This window comes from Mandrillus leucophaeus, unplaced genomic scaffold (genome assembly GCF_000951045.1).
Source record: "Mandrillus leucophaeus isolate KB7577 unplaced genomic scaffold, Mleu.le_1.0 Scaffold212, whole genome shotgun sequence".
Lineage (NCBI taxonomy): Eukaryota > Metazoa > Chordata > Mammalia > Primates > Cercopithecidae > Mandrillus > Mandrillus leucophaeus.
Window position 1 is genome coordinate 979,992 of NW_012102166.1, and position 23,031 is coordinate 1,003,022.

The following is a 23,031-nucleotide window of genomic DNA, read 5'->3' on the forward strand; positions in this document are numbered from 1 at the left end:
GGCCCACTGCTTCCTGCCCTCCCCTTCCCAGAGGCCCACTGCTTCCTGCCCTCCCCTTCCCAGAGGCCCACTGCTTCCTGCCCTCCCCTTCCCAGAGGCCCACTGCTTCCTGCCCTGCCCTTCCCAGAGACTCGCGAGTGCTCACACTGAAGAAGTCCTCTTTCTGTCTGTCCTTAGTGGAGGCGTGAGCAGAGACTGGATTGGTGTCCCCAGGAAGCTGTATAAGCCAGGTGCTAAGGAGCCCCGCTGCGTGTGTGTGAGAACCACTGGCCCCCCTAGTGACCAGATGCCGGACAACCTGCCACACAGAAATCGTGGGGACCTGGACCACCCAAACTTGGCGGAGTACACAGGCTGCCCACCTCTAGCCATCACATGCTCCTTCCCACTCTAAGCTGTAGCCTTTTCTGTTGATAACACACAGAGAGCTCTGCCGAGAACCTGAGTAGGCCCTTGACACTTGTGTGCCCTGGGATGCCCCCTGGCACAAATCAGGAGGGTCTGGAAGGACGCTGGCTATATTCTGCAAATGTGGCTCATGCCCCTCACTGTGGCTCAGCGTTGTGGTGCCTGAGGGACAGCCGGCCACCTGCCCAGTACTGGTTGGCGTTTCACCACTATTCCCCTTGACCTACTGGCCACCTTCCTCAGAGCCCTCAGATACCAATGGGCGCAAATATCACCAACTCCATTTCCACTTGAATTTACAACCAAAAGCCTGCTGGGTTGGTTACAGCTGGGCCAACACGGTAAGAGGCAATAACAAATTAGCATGGGTTGATTCTGGACTTGGAAAAGCTTTTGCTTGTATGGATACGGCAAATCCAGATGTCTCTGAACAAAGCAACAATTTAAAGCAACGACATTTTCTCTCCTTTAAGCACTTAAAATCAAGTGTGGTGTGTTTTCAAAGGCAGAAGTCTGCATTTTGAGCAAAAGGTGGTTTCCCAGCTCTTACAAGGTAACTGGTTAGCATGACATTCAAGTTTGGGCAGGGCTGCAAACGTAAGGGGGCTGGGCTTGCTGCTTGTCCAGTGGTTTGTATTTCCAGGGTCGTCTGTAAGCCCCACGCTTGGCAAATGTCGCACCTGTTACCTCTTGACTATTTATTAAGGTAGATGGGGGCAAGGAGTGTTCCTCCTCCAGACAGAAGTGGGAGCAGCACTACCACAGACAGCACTGTGGCCTCTGTGCATCACCCCATCAGAGCCTCCCCCCAGCTCCCTTTCCCACTCAGTCTCCCCCTCAGCATCCTCTAGCTGCCGCTCTCTCTGTCACTGTCTCCTTTTCTCCATCATTCATTTCACTAAATCGCCTTCCAGATTCACAGACTAGAAAGTGGAGGCTGCCCCCGCTCCACTGGCAGACCCGTGCTCACTGCCCCTATGGCCGCAGCTGTTCCTTACACTTGGGCTCCGGCTCATGGCTCCTTTGGCCTGCCCCCCGCCATCTTTCTCGCCTGCCCCTCTTGTACCCTTAACCTCTCCCCACCTCCTGGATCTTGCCCCAGGCGTGCGTTCAACGGCCCACTTCTCTCATGTAACCCCCTCAGTGCCACAGCTGTGGCTTGTACTTACTAGCTTTGCTTTTCAGCCCCGTGTGCTCCGACAACCAGCACAAATTCTGCACTGGCACATTCCATGGTCACAGCCAGTTCTTACCTGAGCTTCATCACATTGGACACTGGACTGTGGGGTCCTCCATGAAACCCTCGCTGGGCTTCGTCCTGCTTCCCTTTCTCCCCCTGCCCATTCCTTTTTCATTGCCTTGAGAACCCCGTTTTGCTTCCACAAACCCCTTCCCATTGGCTCCTCTCACTCCAAATCTGGCAGTTACTTAGACCATCAAACCTGCACCTCTACTCCAGGCAGCATTCTAGAGCGTTTCATCTTCCCTTTCCCGTGCTGCTTCTAGTACTCCAAGTGAACGGCCCACCAGCTCCACGCGGAGTCAGAATCCGAGCAGCCATCCACACTCTGTCCTCCTTCCCTCCTCCTAACCCACCTGCAGGTCCCAGGAGCTCTGCCTCCCTGGTTCTCTCCTTTCCCTTCCCTCTTACCTGTCCCCAGTACTCCTTCTCTGGCCTAGGCTGTCATTTCTCACCTGGATTACTGAAGGAGCCTGACTGTACTCCCTCCCTTCAATCCCTCCTCCGCACTGCTGGGAGCCATCTTTCTTTCTCTCCTTTTTTTTTTTTTTTTTTTTGAGATGGAGTATTGCTCTTTTGCCCAGGCTGGAGTGCAGTGGCGTGATCTCAGCTCACTGCAACCTCCGCCTCCTGGGTTCAAGCAATTCTTCTGCCTCAGCCTCCCAAGTAGCTGGGATTACAGGCATGCGCCACCACACCCAGCTAATTTTTGTATTTTTAGTAGAGATGGGGTTTCACTATGTTGGTCAGGTTGGTCTTGAACTCCTGACCTCGGGATCCGCCCACCGCGTCCTCCCAAAGTGCCGGGATTACACACGTGAGCCACCGCACCTGGCCGAGCTGTCTTTCTTAATCATGATCAAGGCATGTCCCATTTAAGCCTCCTCAGGGGCTCCCCTTATCTATAAGGACTGAGTGCCAGCTCCTCTGCTGTGTGCCACACGAGGCCCTTCTGTGGCCTCTCTCCTTTTAGACCTGTGCCTTTCCCATCTCCTCCCATGTGCACCTCCTTTCCAGCCTCCCTCTCACTGCGGTATGTCTGCAGTGCTTTCACACAGGCTGTTTCTTTTGCCTGGAATGACACTTCTTCTCTGTTGAATTAATCCGCCCCGTATTGCTTCAGTATAAAGCTCAGTCAGGCCCTTCTTGGAAGGCTTCAGTAACTGTTGGGCCAGCAGTGAGATACAGAGGCACTTTCCTTGGTTCCCATGGCACTGTGCTCATATCACAGTGGGCTCTTACCATGAACTTCCTATCAGCCTCTTGCACTGGACCAGACACTCTGAGGACAGAGCCCCAGTGTGACTCAGCTCCGTACCCCTATATCCACATGACTCAGCGCCAGACCCCTATAATCCACTTTACTCAGCGCCATACCCCTATATCCACATGACTCAGCGCCATACCCCTATATCCACATGGCTCAGCTCCATACCCCTATATCCACTTTGCTCAGCACCATACCCCTATATCCACATGACTCAGCTCCATACCCCTATATCCACATGGCTCAGCGCCATACCCCTGTAATCCACTTTACTCAGTGCTGTGCCCCTATATCCACCACGCCTAACATGTGGGAAGTGCGTGCAGAGGTCTTTTTTTTTTTTTTTTCTTTTTCTTTTTTTGAGACAGAGTCTTACTCTGTTGCCCAGGCTGGAGTGCAGTGACGTGATCATAGCTCACTGCAGCCTTGAACTCCCGGGCTCAAAAAGATTCTCCCACTTTGGCCTCCCAAGTAGCTGGGACTATGGGCATGTACCAGCACACCTGGCTAGTTTTTTATTTTTGTAGAGATGGGGTTTCACCATGTTTCCCAGGCTGGTCTCGAACTCCCGGGCTCAAGCAATCTGCCCACCTTGGCCTCCCAAAGTGCTGGGATGACAGGCGTGAGCCACCGCGCTTTTTGGAGATAAGGCAACAAAGGCACATAGAACTGAAGTCACTGAGCGTGGAGCTGAGCCTAGAACGCAAAGCTCTGGATGCCTGATTCGGTGTCATTTTCACTCCTCCATATTTCTGTATGTTTGGCCCTCCCTGGGGCAGGACCAGGAGCAGACAGAAAGGAGAAGAGCTGAAATTAGGATTTTCTTCCGAGTTCTAGGCAGTCCCTGAGCTCAGTGCTGAGACTTCTCTGTTACCCAGAAACAGCCCCCAACCCCAGGCGAACTGAAAAATAGTTAGTGCCCCTGATTTAGTCCTCCTTAGTCATTCAGCAAATAACTTACCAAGCACCTACTATGTGCCAGGCATTATGTCAGGGCTGGGGGTTGGGGCAGCAAGGCTTGTGACCTCAGCGGGCTTGTCCTATGGTGGAGGAAACCCCACAGAGCGGCCAGAGGCCGTCCTTGTGGCAGGAATGCAGGGAGAGTATGAGGACCAGGCCCCAAGATGTTCTCCATCCTTCAAAAAACAAACAAACAAAAAGGAGCATTCGTCATTGCAGCCAGCTGCGGGCTCTGGCCGTGCCTGGAGGGTGCGCGGTCTCTGACTGATGCAAGCCTCCTGCGCACAGGCTCCGGAACAGACTTGGCTGGCTTCGGAGCCTGCTGAGTTCCTTGCGCAGTGAGAATGCATTTCCTTTTTGATACTTACCTTATGGTAATTACCTTCCTGCTTAACCTGCTAACACATCTCTCATGTCAGGGCAAAGGATTCAGCAAAGAATTAGGTTCGGCAAGAATCGGTTGTCATTTTAGTGGCCTGAAGGGCTCGGCCGTGAGAAGCTGTAATTACTGGAGAAATGCCTCGCCTTTCCCTCTCAAGTACAGGTGGCCCTGGGCAAAACCATGGGGGAGGAAGGGCAAGGCCTTGATGGAAGCCACAGATAAGCTCCGCTCAGGCTCAGCATGCAGTCACACTTGCTGGCAGAAGGAAGGGAAGGAGAAAACTCATCCGTATTGCACAACTCTGCTGGGCCAGGCCTTGTTCTCGTTTAATCTCTATGCCTGCCTCGAGAAGTTCCCATTTTATGGCCCAGAAAAGGGGCATGAATATCTCCCCACCTCTTCTAATCATTACATCAACATCGTGTGACAGAGCTGGGCTTTGCGATGCGCGTCTGATCTCCGCCACACCAGTGAGCATGTGTTAAGGCAAAGCCTTTGCAGCTGCACTCCACTCCGACACTGTGAAGGCGGCCGGGCACCTACAGTCCCAGCACTTCGGGAGCCCAAGCTGGGTGGATTTCTTGAGGCCAGAAGTTCGATGGAGGTCAGCCTGGCCAACATGGTGAAACCTCATCTCTACTAAAATACAAAAATTAGTTGGGTGTGGTGGTGTGCGCCTGCAGTCCTAGCTACTGGGGAGGCGGCGGCTGCAGTGAGCCGAGATCACACCACTGCGCTCCAGCCTGGGTGACGAGAGAGACTCTGTCCCAAAACAAACAAAACCCAAAAATAAAGAACTCACCTTGAAGCAAGTTTCAACGTCTGCCTTTTCATTCGGAGATTACGGTTTTCTATAAACATCTAAGAGTGAAGAGTCTGAGGTTTTTTGGTCCCAGCTCAGCCAGTGATCCCACCCCGCCCCCACACTTGCTTTGCTCCAGGCATAGCTGTGCTCTGAAAGCCAGCCCCAATGGGGAGGTTCGGACTGTGCTTGCTCAGAAGTCCGCGGGTGCCCCTCAGAGAAGGGCAGCGACCCTAGGCTGGACCCCACCCTTGAGAGCATTTCCTACTGCCAGAGCCCACGGTTTCTTCCGGGCAGCAGATACCGCCATAGCCTTTGCCAGAGCCCCCGATTTCTTCTGGGGCAGCAGATACCGCCGTAGCCCTTGCCAGAGGAGCCCTGCCGTGCACACACCAGAAGCTGGGTACTTGGATGAGAAGGGCACATTACTGATCTCCTTCCTCCAGGCAACCCTGTGAGTTAAGGACTACAGTCCACCCCCATTATGTAGGTAGGGAAACAGAGGCAAAGAAGTTACGAAACTTGCCCAGAACTCTCAGCTAGTCAATGAAAAACCAGAACTAAAACCCAGTGCTCTTCTCTGGCTGGGTAAACGTGTGGAAGTTGCTGTGTTCCTGGTTACTATTTGTGCTTCGCTTATAACCAGTGACAGTGTGGTTAGCACTCTTCACCTTAAGGATAGCGGTGAGGATTACTTGGGATTGTCATGTGGAAACACTTAACGGTGCCTGTGAACGATGAGAAAAGCCACTGGAGAATGAGCTTTATGAGCTCTATCACCACAGCTAGTCTGACCTAGGGGTAAGCAAAATGGAAGACAGGAAAAGGGACTGTATTAGCTCAGGAAAGCGTGAGGGCCACGGGAGCTGCCTGATTGGTAACGATTTGTACAGGGGCTTTATGGATCACTAGATTCCAATGTGCAAGCCCTGAAACCGTCCTTAGTATTCTCTGAAGCCCACAGTGCCAGTTGCCCGTCACGCCTTGGCCAGCAGAAAGCTCATCATGAGTGGATCCTCTTGGGAACTTCAGAGGGGTCAGGCGACGGTGACTGAGACTGCCTCAGTGATCACGCTCGGTGCCATGAGCTGAAATCTGGGCCAAGAGCACAGGCACAGTGAGGTAAGTAAGCAGCTACTATGTTTAAAGTAACTACACTTTTCGGGAGCTAAGCTATGAGGACGTAAAGGTGTAAGAATGATACAGTGGACTTTGGGGACTCAGTAGAAAGGGTTGGGGGTGAGGGGTAAGAGTCCACTGTACACTGTTTGGCTGATAGGTGCCCCCAAATCCCAGAAATCACCACTAAAGAACTTCATGTAACCAAATACCACCTGAACCCCAAAAACCTACGGAAATTTTTAAAAATTAAAAATAAAGACATAAAAGAGCTCCTTTTCCTGCTGTCAACAGCACGTTCCTGAAAAACGTTCTTGGAATTCACACTTTCCTGGAGGACGGCTGGTCAAGAAATCTATTCACATGTCAGGAGTTTCCTAAAATTTGTTTTTAATGCTTATTGATATTTCTGCATTAGAAGTAACTACAAATGTCTTATTAAAGTTTCCACTTTAAATGCACAATTTTACTTCATTTTATTATAAGGAATTGTTACAGAAAATGCAAATATCAGTATTTGAAAAATACATTCCATTACACAGACTCCAAAGAAACAATTCTGATAAGCGCCATGGTCCTCTGTGATCCCATCACCCCACACTGAGCACCGCCCCGAATGGGTTGGAAGCCAGGGCACCAACCCACATGTGTGCCTCAGTTTCTGCCCAGCTACCGCCCCTCCTCTGGGGTCACGCAGCGATGTCGTAACAGCCACCTCCGCACATCTGCCAAAAAGGGCAAGTCATCAAGGCCAGCAGTCTCAACTCAAGACTCCCTAGCTGCAGGAAACCAATGTTGTCAGTTGTAACAGGTTAATATATTATTTATGCCACACAAAAAAGGAATTGTACAGGCAATGATCTTCCAAAGAAAGTCTTTAAGGCATCTGTAACTTCTGGGAATTTCAGGGTTTTTATCTTGTCAGTCAGCTCTTCACTAAATTACTTCCAGAGTGAGAAGGGAGCTCCCAATTCCCTTTGGCAAGTTGGTGCCCCCTCCTTCCTCTGCCACCAGGCTGGGCTGGGGAGCTTTGGTGCTTCAGATAGTTCTTCTGGGACTTGTCCCAAGGGAAGCAAGTGTCTGTCATGGAAGCATTACCCTTACTTGTTGCTGCTACTGTTACCTGGGAAGTTAGCTTGCCTTTCAGGGCTAAGCATTACATAGTTAAAAAATGTTCTTTTTCTCCAGATAAAAGAAACCTAGATGGAAGTCAAGGCTCTCCCCTTTCCCAAGACCTTCCCTCCACTCCATACCCATGGACAAGATCAGTGCAGAAACGGTTCATTACGGCAGGTGTGGGACACGAGGGGGGAGCGGAGAAACCACACACACACACACAGATCCACACAGGGACCCGTTCAGGGACAAGAGTGAGGACACGGAACGGGGTTGTCAGAAATGACTCGGGGCTCTGAGGTAGAGGACTGAAGGTCACGTAGACCCCACTCCTTGGAGAGAACGTGGCAGGTGAACTGAGCAGTCGAATCCAGCCTCAACTAAATCGGTCATTGGGGTTGACAGTGCACAGGCCCAAAACTCCAAACAGAACGTGTTCTAACATGTTAGTGAGACACCACGAAAAAGATGACTGAGAGTCAAAAGTCCTAAGTGTAGGCACTTAAGTTTACGGGAAATTTCGGTGTTAGAGGATCACAGCAAATTAGTGTAAGCCATTCGATTTATATATAGCACGTGGTCCGTACCTTTGTTTTAAAAACGACGACAACACAAGACTGTTAAGAATACACTGAATAATAAATCTGGCGATGAGCAAAGGGCAGCTCAGAGCAAATTCAGCGTGACAACGTTGACTGCTGCAGCCAATTATGTTTCAGAAAAGTTTATTTTTCCTGCTCTGCTCACTCAGAAGTGGCAACTTTCTGAATGAATTTCAGTTTTTGCTACTAGTACTTAAGCGACTGATGAAAACTCACCCACAGCTGGGCAGTTTTGTACTCAAGTGTTGACAGCAGGGAGAGCACGGGAAGGGCTGGAGCATGCCTAGTCCCAGCCAGGGCAGTGCATGTTGGAGTCCACTGGGACGGTTCCCACTCAAGGAGCCTGCTGAGTGCAGCCCAGCTGAGTGCAGCCTGCGTGGCCGGGGGACCTCCTAAGTCTGTGGAAAGAGGCTTTTCCTGTATCCACATGAATGCACCCTGCAGCCAATGGATAGCAGGACTCAATGTTCTCCCAGTCCATAGCTGGTCAGTACCACTGCTGTCCTGGGACTCAGGCTAAGAAACAGAAGCTCGAATCAACATATTTTAAACATGATCTTCAGATTCTAAGTGCAATGACAGGCGAGACTGTTATTGAGATTGGTGTGGCAGGGCATGGGTAGAACAATCGGCTTCACCCTTGACTCATCTCCCACATTCTTTTTCAAGAACAGGTATCCATGTGCCAACCACTTCAATTCATACCCGAACCATGATTCTCTTACTTTCTAACTCAGGTAACCAAGCTACCTAAGCCCTGCCTGCTTCCTTATGGCCCTTTTCAGGTAACAGAAAATGGAAACTGACCACATGCCTCACATGGCCAAATGTCTGCCAAGACTAGCAGAGCTTTTCTATTAAAAATTCTGTATGAAACATGTCAGACTGGGAGATGGGAATGCTTCTAATTAATTGTTTTCTTTTAAACATTGTGCACAAGCTTATATTAACATAGAAAGCATATATATCTTATAAATCACAGAAGCTTTTTAAAGTAGTACTCCAGTTTATCAGTTCATTTTACACACATACTTAGGCAACAGAATGTATAAATCTACCGCAACACAGAGGACACACTATCCAGAAAAGAATGAACAAAAAACAGGCTGTTGCAAAAATATTTAGTCCCTTTACACATATATTCAAACTTCATTAATGCAAAAAAAAATGTAGTGGTTATTAAATGTCTGAAAGAATCAGTATGTATGATTGAGATTGTTAATCTCTGAGTATAACACATATTGTTCATCTCAGAGTTGTTTTGTTTTAAAGCAGTGGTAGATGCTTCTCTTTAAATGTGCATTTTTTAGAAACTGGCCAAACCTTCAAAAGAAAAGTTTAACACCTCATTGTTCATATATGTACTAGCAGCGACGCCGGCCCAACAAGTTCTGGCGGCCTCATCCAGCACACAAGCCAGAGACTTCCAAAATAAGGTGGTGCACAGGTGGCCAGGGCCCTCGGCTGGTGGCCCTTCGTGGGGCAGGGCAAGCTACACAGAACTGGGACCAACAGCACTCGCAGCATCACTAGGGAGGATTTCGGCAAGAAGCGTTTGTGTCAAGGACATAGGACCTGCCGGCCTGAGGCTGGAGATGCCCTTGGGGCTGAAGCCTTAGTGACTCCACCTCTCATCACTTGGCCTGTGTGAATCTCTTGCTTTAAAAGATGCTCTGTAGAGTTTTTCCTGGGAGACCGTGTGAGCGGAGGCCCAGTCACCGCTGAGCATTAGAATCACTGATGCAAGAATGCGTGAGGGTATTTCTGAATATGGATTTTTAAATTGGGATCACCAATAATGCAGCTCTATAAAAAGTGCAGCACAATAAAAGTGCATTTCCTCCAGCACTCTCCAGCGGCAGAGTGACTGAGGACTCCACAGACAGGACGCAGCAAGACGAGAGAAAGAGACGGCTGCTACGAGGCGCCAGGCGGCCCCGCTGCACTCCTGACACCTCAGTAGCGTGAACACTGTAAAGCTTTCAGTTGTTAAGGCCACGAGTTTTCAGCTCTCATCTTTGAACCCTGTTAAGAATAAAGATTTCACCTTTTTAAAAGGGGTAGCTCACTAAAAATACAGCTTAGCTTAAAAAGAAAAAAAGACTTCAGGGCAAGAGGATCCTATTATCTTTATGAAAACACTGTACAGAAAAGTCCACAGCCACTTACCCTAGAGTAAAGCCAGCTCATTAGCCAGCTTCCTACACCGTGAGGCTCTGCCCCATCAGTCAGCCCAGCGGGAAGACTTCATGAATGCTCTGGGACGGACACCAAGCTACCGGAAGGGAAAACTGGTTTCCAAGTGTCCTTGTATGTTGCTAGCAGAATGGGGAGGGGTCTAATTCCTACTCACATTTACCACTTAGGCCAAATGGCCTGGTCCGATTAGTGAGACATCGAGTGAAATCGATCACAGTCTGACACACACACAATCATATGGAATCATTTGAAATGGGATCTATCACACCATGGTCCTTAATTGTTCCAGTCTATTGCCGCAGGAAGACACGCGCCAGCTCCTGCTCTGGGTGGGGTCAGGCTGGTGAGCAGAGCAGCTGCTGGGGAGGTGACCAAGGATGTGGCCTGGGCCCTCCGGGGGGCTCACTAAGAGACCCCACCCAGAGTCAGTACATCAAAACAAATGTTGCAAACTCGTACAGGCTTGTTCAGATCGAACTTTATAATAGGAATCTCCTTGGTCGAGCATTTATGGCAAAGAAGACGTCCGCAGTGACGACTGTGGAAGCAAAGAAAGGAAGTATGAGAGGAGCACCGACGACAGACTCTGCTTCCTGGCAAGTGAGGACAACCGCAGCAGGGCCTGGCAGACAAGGCGCCCGCGATGCTACTCTGGCAACTCTGCTGACTGCCAGCCAGGTTACCATAATTCATGTAGAATTTTTAGTCTATGAAAACAAAACTCTAGTCAATCATTATGTTAAAGCAATACTGAAGGCGGCTTTTTTTTTTTTTTTTTTGAAGATCAAGAGCAGCTCAGGCCGGGCGCGGTGGCTCACGCCTGTCATCCCAGCACTTTGGGAGGCCGAGGCGGGCGCATCACTCGAGGGCAGGAGTTTCAAGATCAGCCTGGCCAACATGGTGAAACCCCGTCTCTACTAAAAATACAAAAATTAGCCGGGCGTGGTGGCGCATGCCTGAATCCCAGCTACTCGGGGCTGAGGAATGAGAATTGCTTGAACTCGGGAAGTGGAGATTGCAGTGAGCCGAGCTCATGTCACTGTACTCCAACCTGGGTAACAGAGCAAGACTGTCTCAAAAACAAAAAGAGAGCAGCTCAGCACTATCTTTTTTTTCTCTTTTTTTCTTTTTTGAGATGATGTCTCGCTCTGTCGCCCATGCTGGAGTGCAGTGGCATGATCTTGGCTCACTGCAACCTCTTGCCTCAGCCTCCCAAGCAGCTGGGATTACAGGTGCCCGCCACAACCCCCAGCTAATTTTTGTACTTTTAGTAGAGATGGGGTTTTGCCATGTTGGCCAGGCTGGTCTCAAACTCCTGCCCTCGAGTGATCCGCCCGCCTCTGTCTCCCAAAGTGCCGGGATTACAGGCATGAGCCACCACACCTGGCCTATCTATCTCATCTTAATGGGAACAGTTCCTTAGTTCTCGGCAAAGCGCCCCATACTGAGGCACACCATGAGGGCAGCAGCTCATCTCAGCTTTGCTGCAGGCAGCAAGTCAGGGAGGACAGGCAGGCTGCCTGGGAACTGTGCACCGTCAGCTTCCAGCAGGACCGCCACCAGTCTGCAGGCTCCCTGCCTTCCCTACATCTCTCTGCCTCCGTAAGATCCTTGGGTGTGCTCATCTCATCCCTCCATTTGGCCAAGTTTTGCCCGTGAATGTGCAGGACCCGGGCAAGTTCACGGCCTATCCTGGAGAAGGGGGGAAGCAATGGCGTCAGCGAAGTCCCCTCACTGCTGTGACGGTGACGCTGGGGTCTTACCAGTGATGTTTGCGAGTTGTGACTCCAAACTTGGCAGTGCACTCATAGCAGTAGGAGCCGTCGCACCATGGAGGCTCCTTGGACAGCATATCTGTAACACGAAGGGGAGAGGACTAGTCCCGTCAAACAGCAACTGCGCCAGGCAAGCCCCAGGGCTTAGAGGGAGCAGAGAAACAGACCAGGAAGTGCGGCCACCCACTGCCACATGACATAGGTGACAAAGGAGCAACAGGTTCTAAGTGGCTCAGGGCCAGCTTCCCAGGAGACTGGAGGATCAGCCCTTGCCCGGGAGACTTGGGGAGAAGGAAACAGTGGTCAACGAGGTGGACCAGCGGGGATGTCTGTGGGGGAAACACGTAGTCAGGGATGACTGGGACGGAAGGCACGGTAGGGAGGGAACAGAGACCACACAGCTAGAGAAACTGGCCAGGGGAACAGAGGATGGGACTAAGACGAGAGAAATCGAGGAGGCAGAATCTGTAAGACTCAGTGACTGAACACAGTGTGGGATGTGGGAGGGAGCAGGCAGAAGACACAGGTGATCTCCAGGCTTCTGCAGAGAGTGCCTGAGTCTGCGGTGGGGCCACGGGCAGAGCAACCTACGAGAAAGAACCAAGTTTTCACATCTAGGTGAGGAGTTACCAGTGCAGACAGGAATGACCATCACTTGGGTTTACTGGCTGAACTCTCACTCTATGCCAGGCACTGACCGCTCTACACAGAGAGGTCCACTGAGCTCACGGGGAGGGAGCAGCATGTGAATCCGTCAGTCCCTTCTGAGTACTGGGATGTGTGTGTGTCGCCGGCCCTGTGATGGGCACCAGTGCTGAGCTTTTAAAAGGCTAAGTGCATGGCAGAGGGAAGTTGCAGTGGACCAGGTGTCACAAACGCTGCCCTTCAACCTGGCTCTGCCACAGACCAGCTGTGCCCCCGGGCGGGTCCTGTGCATCGCCATCACATGGCTACCAGGGGTCTGAGCTTGTTTTCCTGTCTGTCTCTCCCCACTGTGGGTGATGACACAGCACAGGCACTCGAGGCATTCTGATTCCGTCACCTCGGCAGGGAACAGAAAAGATTCACAAATATGAAATCAAGAGGGAAGCACTCCTTTCCACAAAAGGGACGCAGGGGAGGGAGAGCTGACAGGGGCTGGAGTCGTGGGCCATTCTGAAGGTTCTAGAGGATCTGGATCAGTCTCAAGAGGACAGGTGTGCAGATAAGTGGCCAGGAGACACAGGAAGGGTGGCCTGCTGGGGCATTTCCAGAAGGTTGTGGGACGTGGGAAATGAACAAGGTAGAGTGCTGTGAAAAGACTGTTCACAGCGACCTTCCCAACACTGCTCAAAAGTCCTTCACTTATTCAGAGAGACAGTCGCAGCTACTGCCTGGAGACGAGCAGTTCCGATCGTAAGGCACCATGAGATTGGAAGATCGCCAGTACAATACATCGCGATGGTAACACTGAGACGCTGCTTGCACTGTAAGAGCAGAAAGCAGGCCACTCACCTAAAAGTCTAAACAGAAGCTGCTTGGTGGCGACCTGGTAGTTGAAAATGTTGACTCCCTGGTTGTTATTCACCCCGAGGCGAGCCCCCGACCGGACGATGGCGCGGCACAAGTTGGCATTCCCTTTCATGTATGCCAAGAGCAGCACTGGAAAACAAAAGCACACACAGGGCTCCTTCCCACCCGGCCCAGCCTGGCACCCACACATGGAGGGCGGAAGACAGCCGAGGGCAGAACAGACTGCTGGCAGGACGTCTGTTCACGAAGTCCCCACAGACACACAGGGGCCCCGAGGCTCTGGAGAGACCTCTGTGGACAACCTGTAGCATCTTCCAATAAAGGATGTGGCCACGAGCCAAAGAATTCTAGAGCAGCTGCGGTTTCCGAGACGCAGTCTTTCCCGCGTGGAGCTTTGGCTGCAAGAGCGCTAAGGTCGCGCAGGTGGTGAGGGGTTCACCACGGAGGGAGTCATTACTGTGGTCTCAGGTGCCTTCCTCTGGCATGAAACACTGGTTTCTCCACAAAGATCAAAGCTCTTTTCACCCAATGTAACTAAATCTAAGCCTATGAGTTGTGTACACATGGAGAAGAAAAATCAGTATTAGGAACATGTTCCAGAAAGTTCTTCCACCCCGTGGAGCCCGTGGGAACCCACACTCTGGCCAGGCCAACCTGCTGGCCTTCCCTACAAACAATTACAGCTCACTGCGGCTCCCCTTTGCTGCCCTTTCCCAGACGCTGGGTCTACTGGGTTCCTTAAGTTCAACTCTGAAAATCGTACAATAACATGGGGGTTATTTTTCCCACTATCAAATGAGGAAGCAGGCCTATGAGGGAGGATGCACCCAGTCACCCTGCTAGAATGCGACAGGGCTAGGACAGGGCTAGGCATCTGCACCCAGGTCTCTGTAAACCGGGGGCCTAGACACGGAGCCCCCCCCTGCTGCCTGTTCCTGTTTACCTGCTCCCGGGCAAGGTGTGCTGAGTCTGTGCTGCTCACTCCACCCCCAGGGGCTGACTCCTCCGAAGCTTAAACAACAATGCTCACGTAGCAAGGCCACCAACTCCTCTCAAGACCAAGAGAAAACGGTGAGAAAGGATGCGGTCCCATGTTAAGGTTCAGACAACCCCATGGTGACTCCATTTCTGCCAAGACCACAGAGGCGCTCTCTCTAGAACGGGTGAGTGAATGGGAATGCAGCAGCCACACAGCTGCGCGGAGGGCTCTGGGCTGGGATGAGAGATCTGGTTTTGTTTCATGGGGTTAGTTTTCCTTACCCGAAAACCGGGGATACACCTATGTGCACTGCTTCCCTCACGGGGCTGCCGCGAGTCCTCGGCAAGAAAACGAACGCAAGAATCAGCAGAAAAGCTAGGACACACGGGTGACCAGTGACCACGGGGACCCAGAGCAGCCGGGAGAGGCCTGGAGCCTCGGCATAAGAAGGCGCCCCGTGTTTCTGGGCAGTCTGCCACTTTCTCAAAGCATGCCAACACACACTCGAGCGCATCTCTTCCTTTTGAAGATCCTGTGAGATGCTTATACTTTCTTTCTCTGCTGGAATTTGGGAGCTTGGGTAGGGCCCTATTTGACTGGACAAAAGGCAAATGAGGGAAACAAAAACAGGTGGGCAGGCCTGTTTGGAGAAGGGTAAGGATGGTTTCAGAGCGCTCGATGCACTTGAGATGTGACGGTGTCTAAAATCAGATCCCCAGACTCCGAGATGTGACAGTGACTAAAACCAGACACCCCAGAGTCCGTGAGACATGACGGTGTCTAAAACCAGACACCCCAGACTCCGTGAGACGTGACGGTGATTAAAATCAGACACCCCAGACTCCGTGAGATGTGACGGTGTCTAAAACCAGACACCCCAGACTCCACAACAGGGCTCTGTAACTCACACTCAGAGGGCCCAACAGAACTGTTCTGCAAGCTGAATGCTCTCAGATAACGACGTGTGCCTGGGCTCTTGCCTTTCCCGGAAGCGGGGCGCGGCCTTGCTACGTACCCGTGCTGCCGTCTGCGTCCGGCTTGTCCAGAGGGTACTCCGGCATGCATTCTAAGAAGAGATCAAAGATGGCCGCCGCGTTCTCCTTGCCGTATTGTCCCAAAATGTGCAGTGGTGACTGGCCTCTGATACAACAAGTTGGAAAAGTTAGGAACGTATCTGCCAGGGCCATCACACACAAAATAAACAGAATTTTCTGAACTCTGTGACGGTGGATACATCTAAAAGACATGCTGGGTTTACTGGGTTCCTTAAATTTAACTCTGAAAATCATACAATAAGATGAGGGTTATTCTTCCCACCATCAGATGAGGAAGCAGGCCTATGTGTGATGCCCTGGTTTTGTGACGCCTGAAAAACAGGTAAGGAAAAGGAGGTTCTACAAAGTCTTTCTTTTTCTTATTTTGTATTTTACTGTAACCTAAGTGCATGCGTAACAAAAGTTTTTTTTTTTTTTGAGACGGAGTCTCGCTCTGTTGCCCAGGCTGGGGTGCAGTGGCCGGATCTCAGCTCACTGCAAGCTCCGCCTCCCGGGTTCCCGCCATTCTCCTGCCTCAGCCTCCCGAGTAGCTGGGACTACAGGCGTCGCCACCGCACCCAGCTAGTTTTTGTACTTTCGGTAGAGACGGGGTTTCACTGTGTTAGCCAGGATGGTCTCGATTTCCTGACCTTGTGATCCGCCCGCCTTGGCCTCCCAAAGTGCTGGGATTACAGGTGTGAGTCACTGCGCCCGGCCAAAAGTTTTTTTAAGAAGCATTTTTTATTAAAACAAAATACCAGTACCAAAAGTACCAAAATAAAGTACCCGAAGCTGGTGAGGGGCCCTAGTGGCCAGTTTTGCAGCCCCTCCCCGGGGCTGACGGGAGGCACCAGCAACCAGCAGCTCTGAGCAGCAGGCCAGGCGCTGTGGGGCCTGCGCGGGCCCAGCACACTCACCTGAGATTAAAGGCTTCGGCGTCCACTGTGCACTCTGTCAGGAGAACCCGGATGTTGTTGAGCCGGCCGTGCATGACAGCAAGATGAAGAGCTGGGAAGTAAATCCTCTTACTGTGCAGGCCCAGAAGCACACGCAGAAAACTCCCCACTCCCCTCACCCGCACAGACCTCTCTGTAAACAGGACCTGGCCGCAGCAGCGACCGGCCACACACAGCCACCCTGTCTGGTCTTCACCACCCTCAAGGATGCGTCACAAACGCAGTCTCACGCCTGCTCTGTGCTGTGCTTTCTGCTTCAGCAGTTACCCAAAGGTGAGAGTTAATAGTTTCCCAAGGAGGCAGTGCAGGCTTCCAGGGCTCAGACGGGGAGGCTGCCCAAGGCCTGGGCAGTCGCAGGCTGGACGCCCTACGCAGAGCACTTCCTGTCACAGCTTTCTCCTGTAGAAGCCAAGCTTCCCAGGGGGAGCAGACCCAAGGGTGCACTGCACCCACCCCTAGAATGGAGGGATAGTTCAAGCCACTAAGGAATGACTGGGAGTTACCATTGTTTCCATTCTCATCCACGGCAGCAAAGTCCACGCCATTCTCCAGGAGGACTGAGCAGATGGTGGGCAGGTCCTGCTGGGCAGCAAGATGAAGGGCAGTCTGGCGATGCTTGGTTAATTCATTCACTTTGGCTCCTGCAAGAAGCTGTTGAAGTTCATTACATGAACAGTCAGTCTCTCTGCCACAATCAAGATCCTCCTTGTGGGGGCCAAGTCTGCTTGTCTTCTGACACCCACAGAGGCTGATGGCCTGCCCTGCTGACAGAGCTGGGAGCATAAGGGCTTCACACATACCCCTGCTGAAGCAGAAACCAGCAAAACTTGTGCCAAGGGCAACTTGGCAATTACCTATCAAAACGTTAACCAGCCATTCCTTGGAACACAGAAACTCCACTTCTAAGGCTTTCGTATACAAAAACTGTGCAAGACTGCAGTGATGTTCACTGTACTATGTAAGGGTGTCTACTGCTTGTAATAGGAAAGCCTGATGGCAAAGGGGTTTGGTTGTAAAAATTGTAATAGATACAAACAATAGAGTAAGATGATAAATATTTATCAATTAACATGGAAAGATGTTGATAACAAGTATGTTTAAAAAGCCTCGCAATTTAGAAGACAGTACGATTCCATCTGGGGACGACAGAGCTCTGTGTACACACAAGCGTGCACGCACACGGGCACTTGGAAGGTGTTTCAGAGCATAAACGCCACACTCGGAAGAGCTGGGGTCAAAGGGAGACACGCTCTGTTTCATCTCCTTCCATGCCTGGAGTTTTTCCACAGTGAGTATGCACTATTTCACTACTGTTTTCTGTTTATTATTTCTTGAGACAGCAACTTGCTCTGTCATCCAGGCTGGAGTGCAGTGGTACCATCATAGCTCACTGCAGCCTTGAACGCCTGAGCTTAGATGATCGTCCCACCTCAGCCTCCTGAGTAGCTAGGACCACAGGCATGTGACCCTATACCTGGTAAAAAAAAAAAAAAAAAAAAAAAAAAATTCTGTAGAGACGAGGTCTTGCTATGTTGCCCAGACTGGTGTCAAACTCCTGGCCTCAAGTGATCCTCTCAACTTGGCCTCCCAAAGTCCTGAGATTACAGGCATAAGCCACTGCGTCCAGCCTGTTTTTTCAAAGAAAGAACACAGGCCGGGTGCAGTGGCTCAGGCCTGTAGTCTCAGCATTTTGGGAGACTGAGGCGGGCAGACTGCTTGAGCCCAGAAGTTCAAGACCAACCTAGGTAACATGGTAAAACCTCGTCTCTACAAAAAATTTAAAAATTAGCTGGGCACAATAATGGTGTGCACCTGTAATCGCAGCTACTCGGGAGGATGAGATGGGAAGATTGATTGAGCCTGGCAAGTCAAGGCTGCAGTGAGCTATGATCAGGTCACTGCACTCCAGCCTGGGCAACAGAGCAAGACCATGTCTCAAAAAACAAAAAAAAGAAAAAAAGGGACACAAAGAATTACAGAATCGAAACAGCAAGTGGGACCTTTACATGATGCCCTATTCATTTAGTATTTGAAGTTCATCATCCTCTTTCTGAAAAAGTTTAAAAAACAGTTGCTGTAAACAGAAAATACCTGTAGTCTGTAGTCAGACCCAATTTGCCACTCCTGAGGTGAAAGGCCACCCCTGGTTCCTCCGCGTGCACAGGCACTGCCTCTGGGAAAATCTAGGCGCTGGTTAGCTGCTCGGTTAGGACCCTGACTTCTAAATCCCAGCCTCCTCAGAACTCTGGGCGCCCAGTCTCACCACTGATCGGTAAGACATATGAGTGGATATGGGACTGTCAATACAGGGCGTCTCACAGACGCATATTCATGGGCCCTGGTGCTATGTTAGGGATCATCACTGGCCCCACAGCTGGTTAACTGGGAGGAGAGAGGTAGGGAAGGGGTTTCAGTATGAACAGGTTCAAACAGGATGCAGCATCAATTCAAAGAGAAAGGAGCACGTGGACACTGGAAAACCCGCTGTTTCTAGTGTTTCTGGGCGCTCCTATCATCTGTCATGCCGGGCCCCAGGAAGGCAGGAACCTTGGTCAGGGACAGTAGACCTCCTTCCGCCCTACAGAGGCATAAAGACCGATGAACGCGAGGCTGATTCCCTACGACTTTGGGACCCAGCTCCGCCTCCCTGGCTGCTTCTCCCACATCCAGTCTGTTCCCGGCATCATCAGATCCACCTCTCCTCATTCCTCAGTTCACACTCACTTCCACAGCCTCCCCACGGTCTAGTCCCCGGTGAGCCCGCCCCACACCTGTGTGTCTCACTCTCAAGGCGCCTCCTTCAAACGCTGCCTCAGCTCAAACACAATCAAGTCACAAGGCTTCTCTAAAAAGTACTCTTCAGAAACAGTTACACCAAGGCAGCAAGGCTGCTCAGGTGCCCTGGCGGCCAGTTCCACGGCATGCGTCGGGGACTGACGGGAGGGACCAGCGACAGCCGGCTCTGAGGAGCAGACCAGATGGGGAGGCCCTGGCTCAGCTCTGGCCTTGTTCTGTCAGCTCAGACACTTACAGTGGTTTCTCCGCTGCTGAAAACATACTGGCTGCTCACAGTTCTCGTCTGAAATGTGACACCCACGTTCTGTTTTCTGCCTGCCTCTCTACCCACAGCTCTTTCAACTCTCCTACAACTTCTACCAAATTTTCCTACATAAAACACACCACATGCACTTCCGGATCTCCACATCTTGGCTGAGACCCTTCCCTGCCCAGGTAGTATTGTGTTATACTGGAAAAAGCAGGCTTTGGAGTCCAGTGCCAAGGCTAAACTCCAACACTACTAGCTTACACAGCCTTAGGGGGTAAAACTCTTTCTCGGCCTAAATTTTCTCCTTCGTAAAATGTAAAACATTTCTCATACCCCTCTGTGGTTTTGAAAACTAAGAGAGAGCTCACTTCAAAGTCCCAGTTGAATGCCTGACAGAGAACAGAAGCAGGTCTCCGCTTCCTCTGTGCTGCCGCCCTGCCTCTGCCGTCGAAACCCTGCTTTCCGGCAGGGCCCCATCTAGCATCTGGCAGCCCACGCAGCCCAACAGGGCGCTCAGGACATGCAGCCCTTGACACCATCTTCCTGAGTGCACCGGCCTCGCTCCCCAAATTCACACTGGCCTTTCACCACACCGGGCAAAGCACCTGTGATGAGATTCTGCACAAGCTCTACACTATGCTTTGACAACGTATTATTACACGCAGTATTTCTGTGTCACTTACCAAATTGCGGACAATCATTTCTGAGCCTGCTTGGACAGCGAGGTGCAGGGGGGTCAACTTGGAGGCATCCTGGACTCTTGAATTTACATTAGCGTGGACACTTATCAAGAACAGCACACTTTCAATATCAGAATTCTGAACTGCCACATGAAGGAAATTCCGGCCCTTGTTATCCACCTTCAGCAACAAGTGCAAAGCAAAAGATTAGTTCCCTTTTAAGGGTACCTCCTGAGCTTCATCTGCAAGCTGAACTGACCACTGGAGAGGTCACGATGGAGACCTTCCCTCAGTCTTAGGAAACCCCCTCCCAAGAATGAACACGAAACGCCATCCCCCAACCCCACCCACAGACCCGCTCTACACATCCGTGCACAGAAGCAGGTGTGCAGAGCCACACCCACGTGGTCAGGGGAAGGGAGCTGCTGCAGTAACCCACGCTGCCCTGGCAGCCTCCTGTAGTAGGAACTGGATGGGAAAACCAAGAAGAAGACAGTCTGAAGGACAGGGAAATGAAAGCGCCAAGATACCAGGATACTCACGGAGAGGCAAAGATGGAGACAAGCGTTGGAAGTCTCTTTGCTTTGGCTAAAACAAGCGCCCAGCATCCTAATGCCCCAGCGGCACTGCCAGCCTGACCCGAGCAGTCAAACAAAGGCTTCAGAAACGTGGAGACAGTTTCCTCTTTTACTGAGCTACAAGACTACACACCATGCGGGAGGGAGCCAACAGCAAGTCACAGGCTTCACTCCACTGATGGAAACCCAGCAGAGCTCAACGAAATCAACCACACCGTAGACTGGAGTTCCCAGAGCTGTCTTAGCATGCATGTGGCGGCGGCAGTGAGCGAGACCCCAGTGCTGCACACACGGCACACCGCTTCACAGGCCACACAGCCACAGCACATGCCAGTCCCGTAAGCAGCGGATCTGCAAAGCGCTTGGATCGACAGTCCAGTTTCACACTGGAGAGAAGAAATGGGAGGGGCCACTTCACACCACCTGAGAAATGTGAGGTCACCACCTACACAACCCAGTCACACTTGAGAAAATGCTGAAGACAGGTGGCGTCCAGAAGCCTAAGACACCAAGCAATCATCTCCACCCACGCGAGGATTTCACTTCATCTGGGTCCCAAGTCTGCATCTCCCCTTCATGAGTTCTAACGCTTCTAAACGCTGCCAGTATTCTAGGTGCTGGCTGGAGAGTCAGGTTCCCGCAGGACCGGCCTGACAGACCCCTCCCCACTCCCACTCAGACCAGTTGTTACTGTCATTTCCCGCCCAGTTGGTTGTTGCAGATCCACAGTTCACCATCCACATTTAGCAGCTGGTAAAGAACCACAAAGAACAAGGACAGCTGAGCCTGCTGAGTAACTGAACTCCTCCAAAACACTCAGGAAGTTGCCCCAACATCACAATGCAAGCTCTTTAAAAGACACTCCTTACTAGGACAGTTGACCAACCTAGCAAAAGCAAAGAATGAGCTCGGCTGTACACGCCACAGACTTCCTACGATGGAGCCCACTGCCTCTGCTTCCGTCTCCGCCTGGCATTGTCAGGCGCTGACATACCGGCAGAGGAGCCAGATCTCCTCCTGCACTGATGGGACATCTCAGCAGCCACATTCTAGGGCAGGGAGGACAATTTTAACCGAAGTTCTTTCCAGGAAGAGCCATGTTTAGTTGGTGACATCTGTCTAGTCTCCAGGTTCCGCAGAGCCCAGGACAATGTGGAGAATGCTGGGTGTTCCTCACCTACCTGCTCAGCAGCCCCGGACTCTCGTTTGAGGATGGCCTCGGCTGACTTGTTGTTCTTGAAAGTCATGGCACAGGCAAACGGGGTCAGCCCTTGTCTGTCTCGCACGTTCAAATGGATATCGGGGTGAGAAACCAACAGCTGAATGATGACGCCGTGTTGGCTGCTGATGGCCACGTGGATGGGGGTTCTTCCTTCTGCATCCTATGGAACAAGGCACAGAATTTAATGTTCAATTGCAAGATAAAAGGAAAAATATGAAGGGGTATAACTTTTAAATCAAATTTCAGTTATGAGACTCGATCAACACTCCCACCCTGTGTGTGACTCAGCTGTTAAAGAGGCCAAAAAGAAATGACTAAAAGTCACTTCCTGTTACACCACGTTCCAGCGACCCAGTGGTGACCGTGGACCCGGCACACACCCGTGTTTCAGATCTGCAGTGAGTCTCCGCTCTAAGCCACCACTCCTTATCTGGCTACAGGGCCTTAGATATCAATCTGCACAGGCTCGAATGTTGAAAAAACTCAGGGGTGCTCCAGTGAGCTACCAGGATGTTCTCCTAAATACAGTACGCAATTTGGGACTAAACTGTCAGTGGAAATCTGTAACTGAGGGGCAATAGGAGGCAAAGAGAAAGAGCTGAAACAAATCTTCCTCCGGCTGTAGTAAGGACAAAGGAAGGCACAGAGAAGCAAAGTCAGCCTGAAATCATGAACATTGCAAGGGAGGCCGTGTGTTCATGAAGAAGCAGCGCCTGGAACTGGGCACTGTGCAAGGTCCTTTGCCATAGGAGGAGGTTTCCCTCATGCCAGAGCCACATCTCTCTCCCTGGAAAACAGAAACGACATACCTGTGCATTCACGTTGGCACCAAACTCCAGAAGACACTGTACTGTCTCTTCCAGCCCCCAAGAGGCTGCCAAGTGCAAAGGGGTCTGCCCATCTCTAGCCTCTTCCTCTCCTTCCCCGTTAGTGCCTGGTTGTCTGGGACTATTCACGTCACAGCCACTGAAGGGAATGGGGAAATGTAAAACACGCCGCGCTTGGACCCGGCCTCCAGGCATGCTGATCACAAATGTAGAGCAGCAGCCTCATCCAACCCAACAGCGTCTGCTGTGGCCGGGTCTGCTGTCCTTAGGCCCCGGCCTCAAATACCAGAGTCGGGGTTCCACTCCCATATTCTCTGACTGGTCTTG

At 51.3% G+C, this 23,031-nt stretch overlaps 3 protein-coding genes across 8 annotated transcripts in view; 1 reads left to right on the forward strand and 2 right to left on the reverse strand.

Annotated features, from left to right (window-relative positions):
* LOC105539951 (neuferricin) overlaps positions 1-1,005 on the forward strand; it is a 43,578-nt gene extending 42,573 nt beyond the window's left edge. For all 5 annotated transcript variants that reach the window (XM_011980412.1, XM_011980411.1, XM_011980410.1 and 2 more), the window contains one exon: positions 178-1,005. In XM_011980412.1, the coding sequence (XP_011835802.1) occupies positions 178-394 (217 nt within the window). In that variant the 3' untranslated portion in view covers positions 395-1,005. The remainder of the gene's footprint in view (positions 1-177) is intronic.
* Positions 1-7,463, reverse strand: part of ZZEF1 (zinc finger, ZZ-type with EF-hand domain 1) — a 188,471-nt gene extending 181,008 nt beyond the window's left edge. Inside the window, exons 1-4 of the mRNA XM_011980457.1 lie at positions 7,432-7,463; positions 6,824-6,903; positions 5,309-5,437; positions 5,060-5,108 (exon numbers count right to left, since the gene is read on the reverse strand). Of these exons, the coding sequence (XP_011835847.1) occupies positions 5,060-5,108; positions 5,309-5,437; positions 6,824-6,903; positions 7,432-7,463 (290 nt within the window). The remainder of the gene's footprint in view (positions 1-5,059; positions 5,109-5,308; positions 5,438-6,823; positions 6,904-7,431) is intronic.
* Positions 6,556-23,031, reverse strand: part of ANKFY1 (ankyrin repeat and FYVE domain containing 1) — a 116,057-nt gene continuing 99,581 nt past the window's right edge. For both annotated transcript variants that reach the window (XM_011980415.1, XM_011980416.1), the window contains exons 16-24: positions 22,687-22,843; positions 21,837-22,037; positions 20,081-20,257; positions 16,855-17,002; positions 16,313-16,403; positions 15,377-15,501; positions 13,365-13,511; positions 11,859-11,949; positions 6,556-10,633 (exon numbers count right to left, since the gene is read on the reverse strand). In XM_011980415.1, the coding sequence (XP_011835805.1) occupies positions 10,501-10,633; positions 11,859-11,949; positions 13,365-13,511; positions 15,377-15,501; positions 16,313-16,403; positions 16,855-17,002; positions 20,081-20,257; positions 21,837-22,037; positions 22,687-22,843 (1,270 nt within the window). In that variant the 3' untranslated portion in view covers positions 6,556-10,500. The remainder of the gene's footprint in view (positions 10,634-11,858; positions 11,950-13,364; positions 13,512-15,376; positions 15,502-16,312; positions 16,404-16,854; positions 17,003-20,080; positions 20,258-21,836; positions 22,038-22,686; positions 22,844-23,031) is intronic.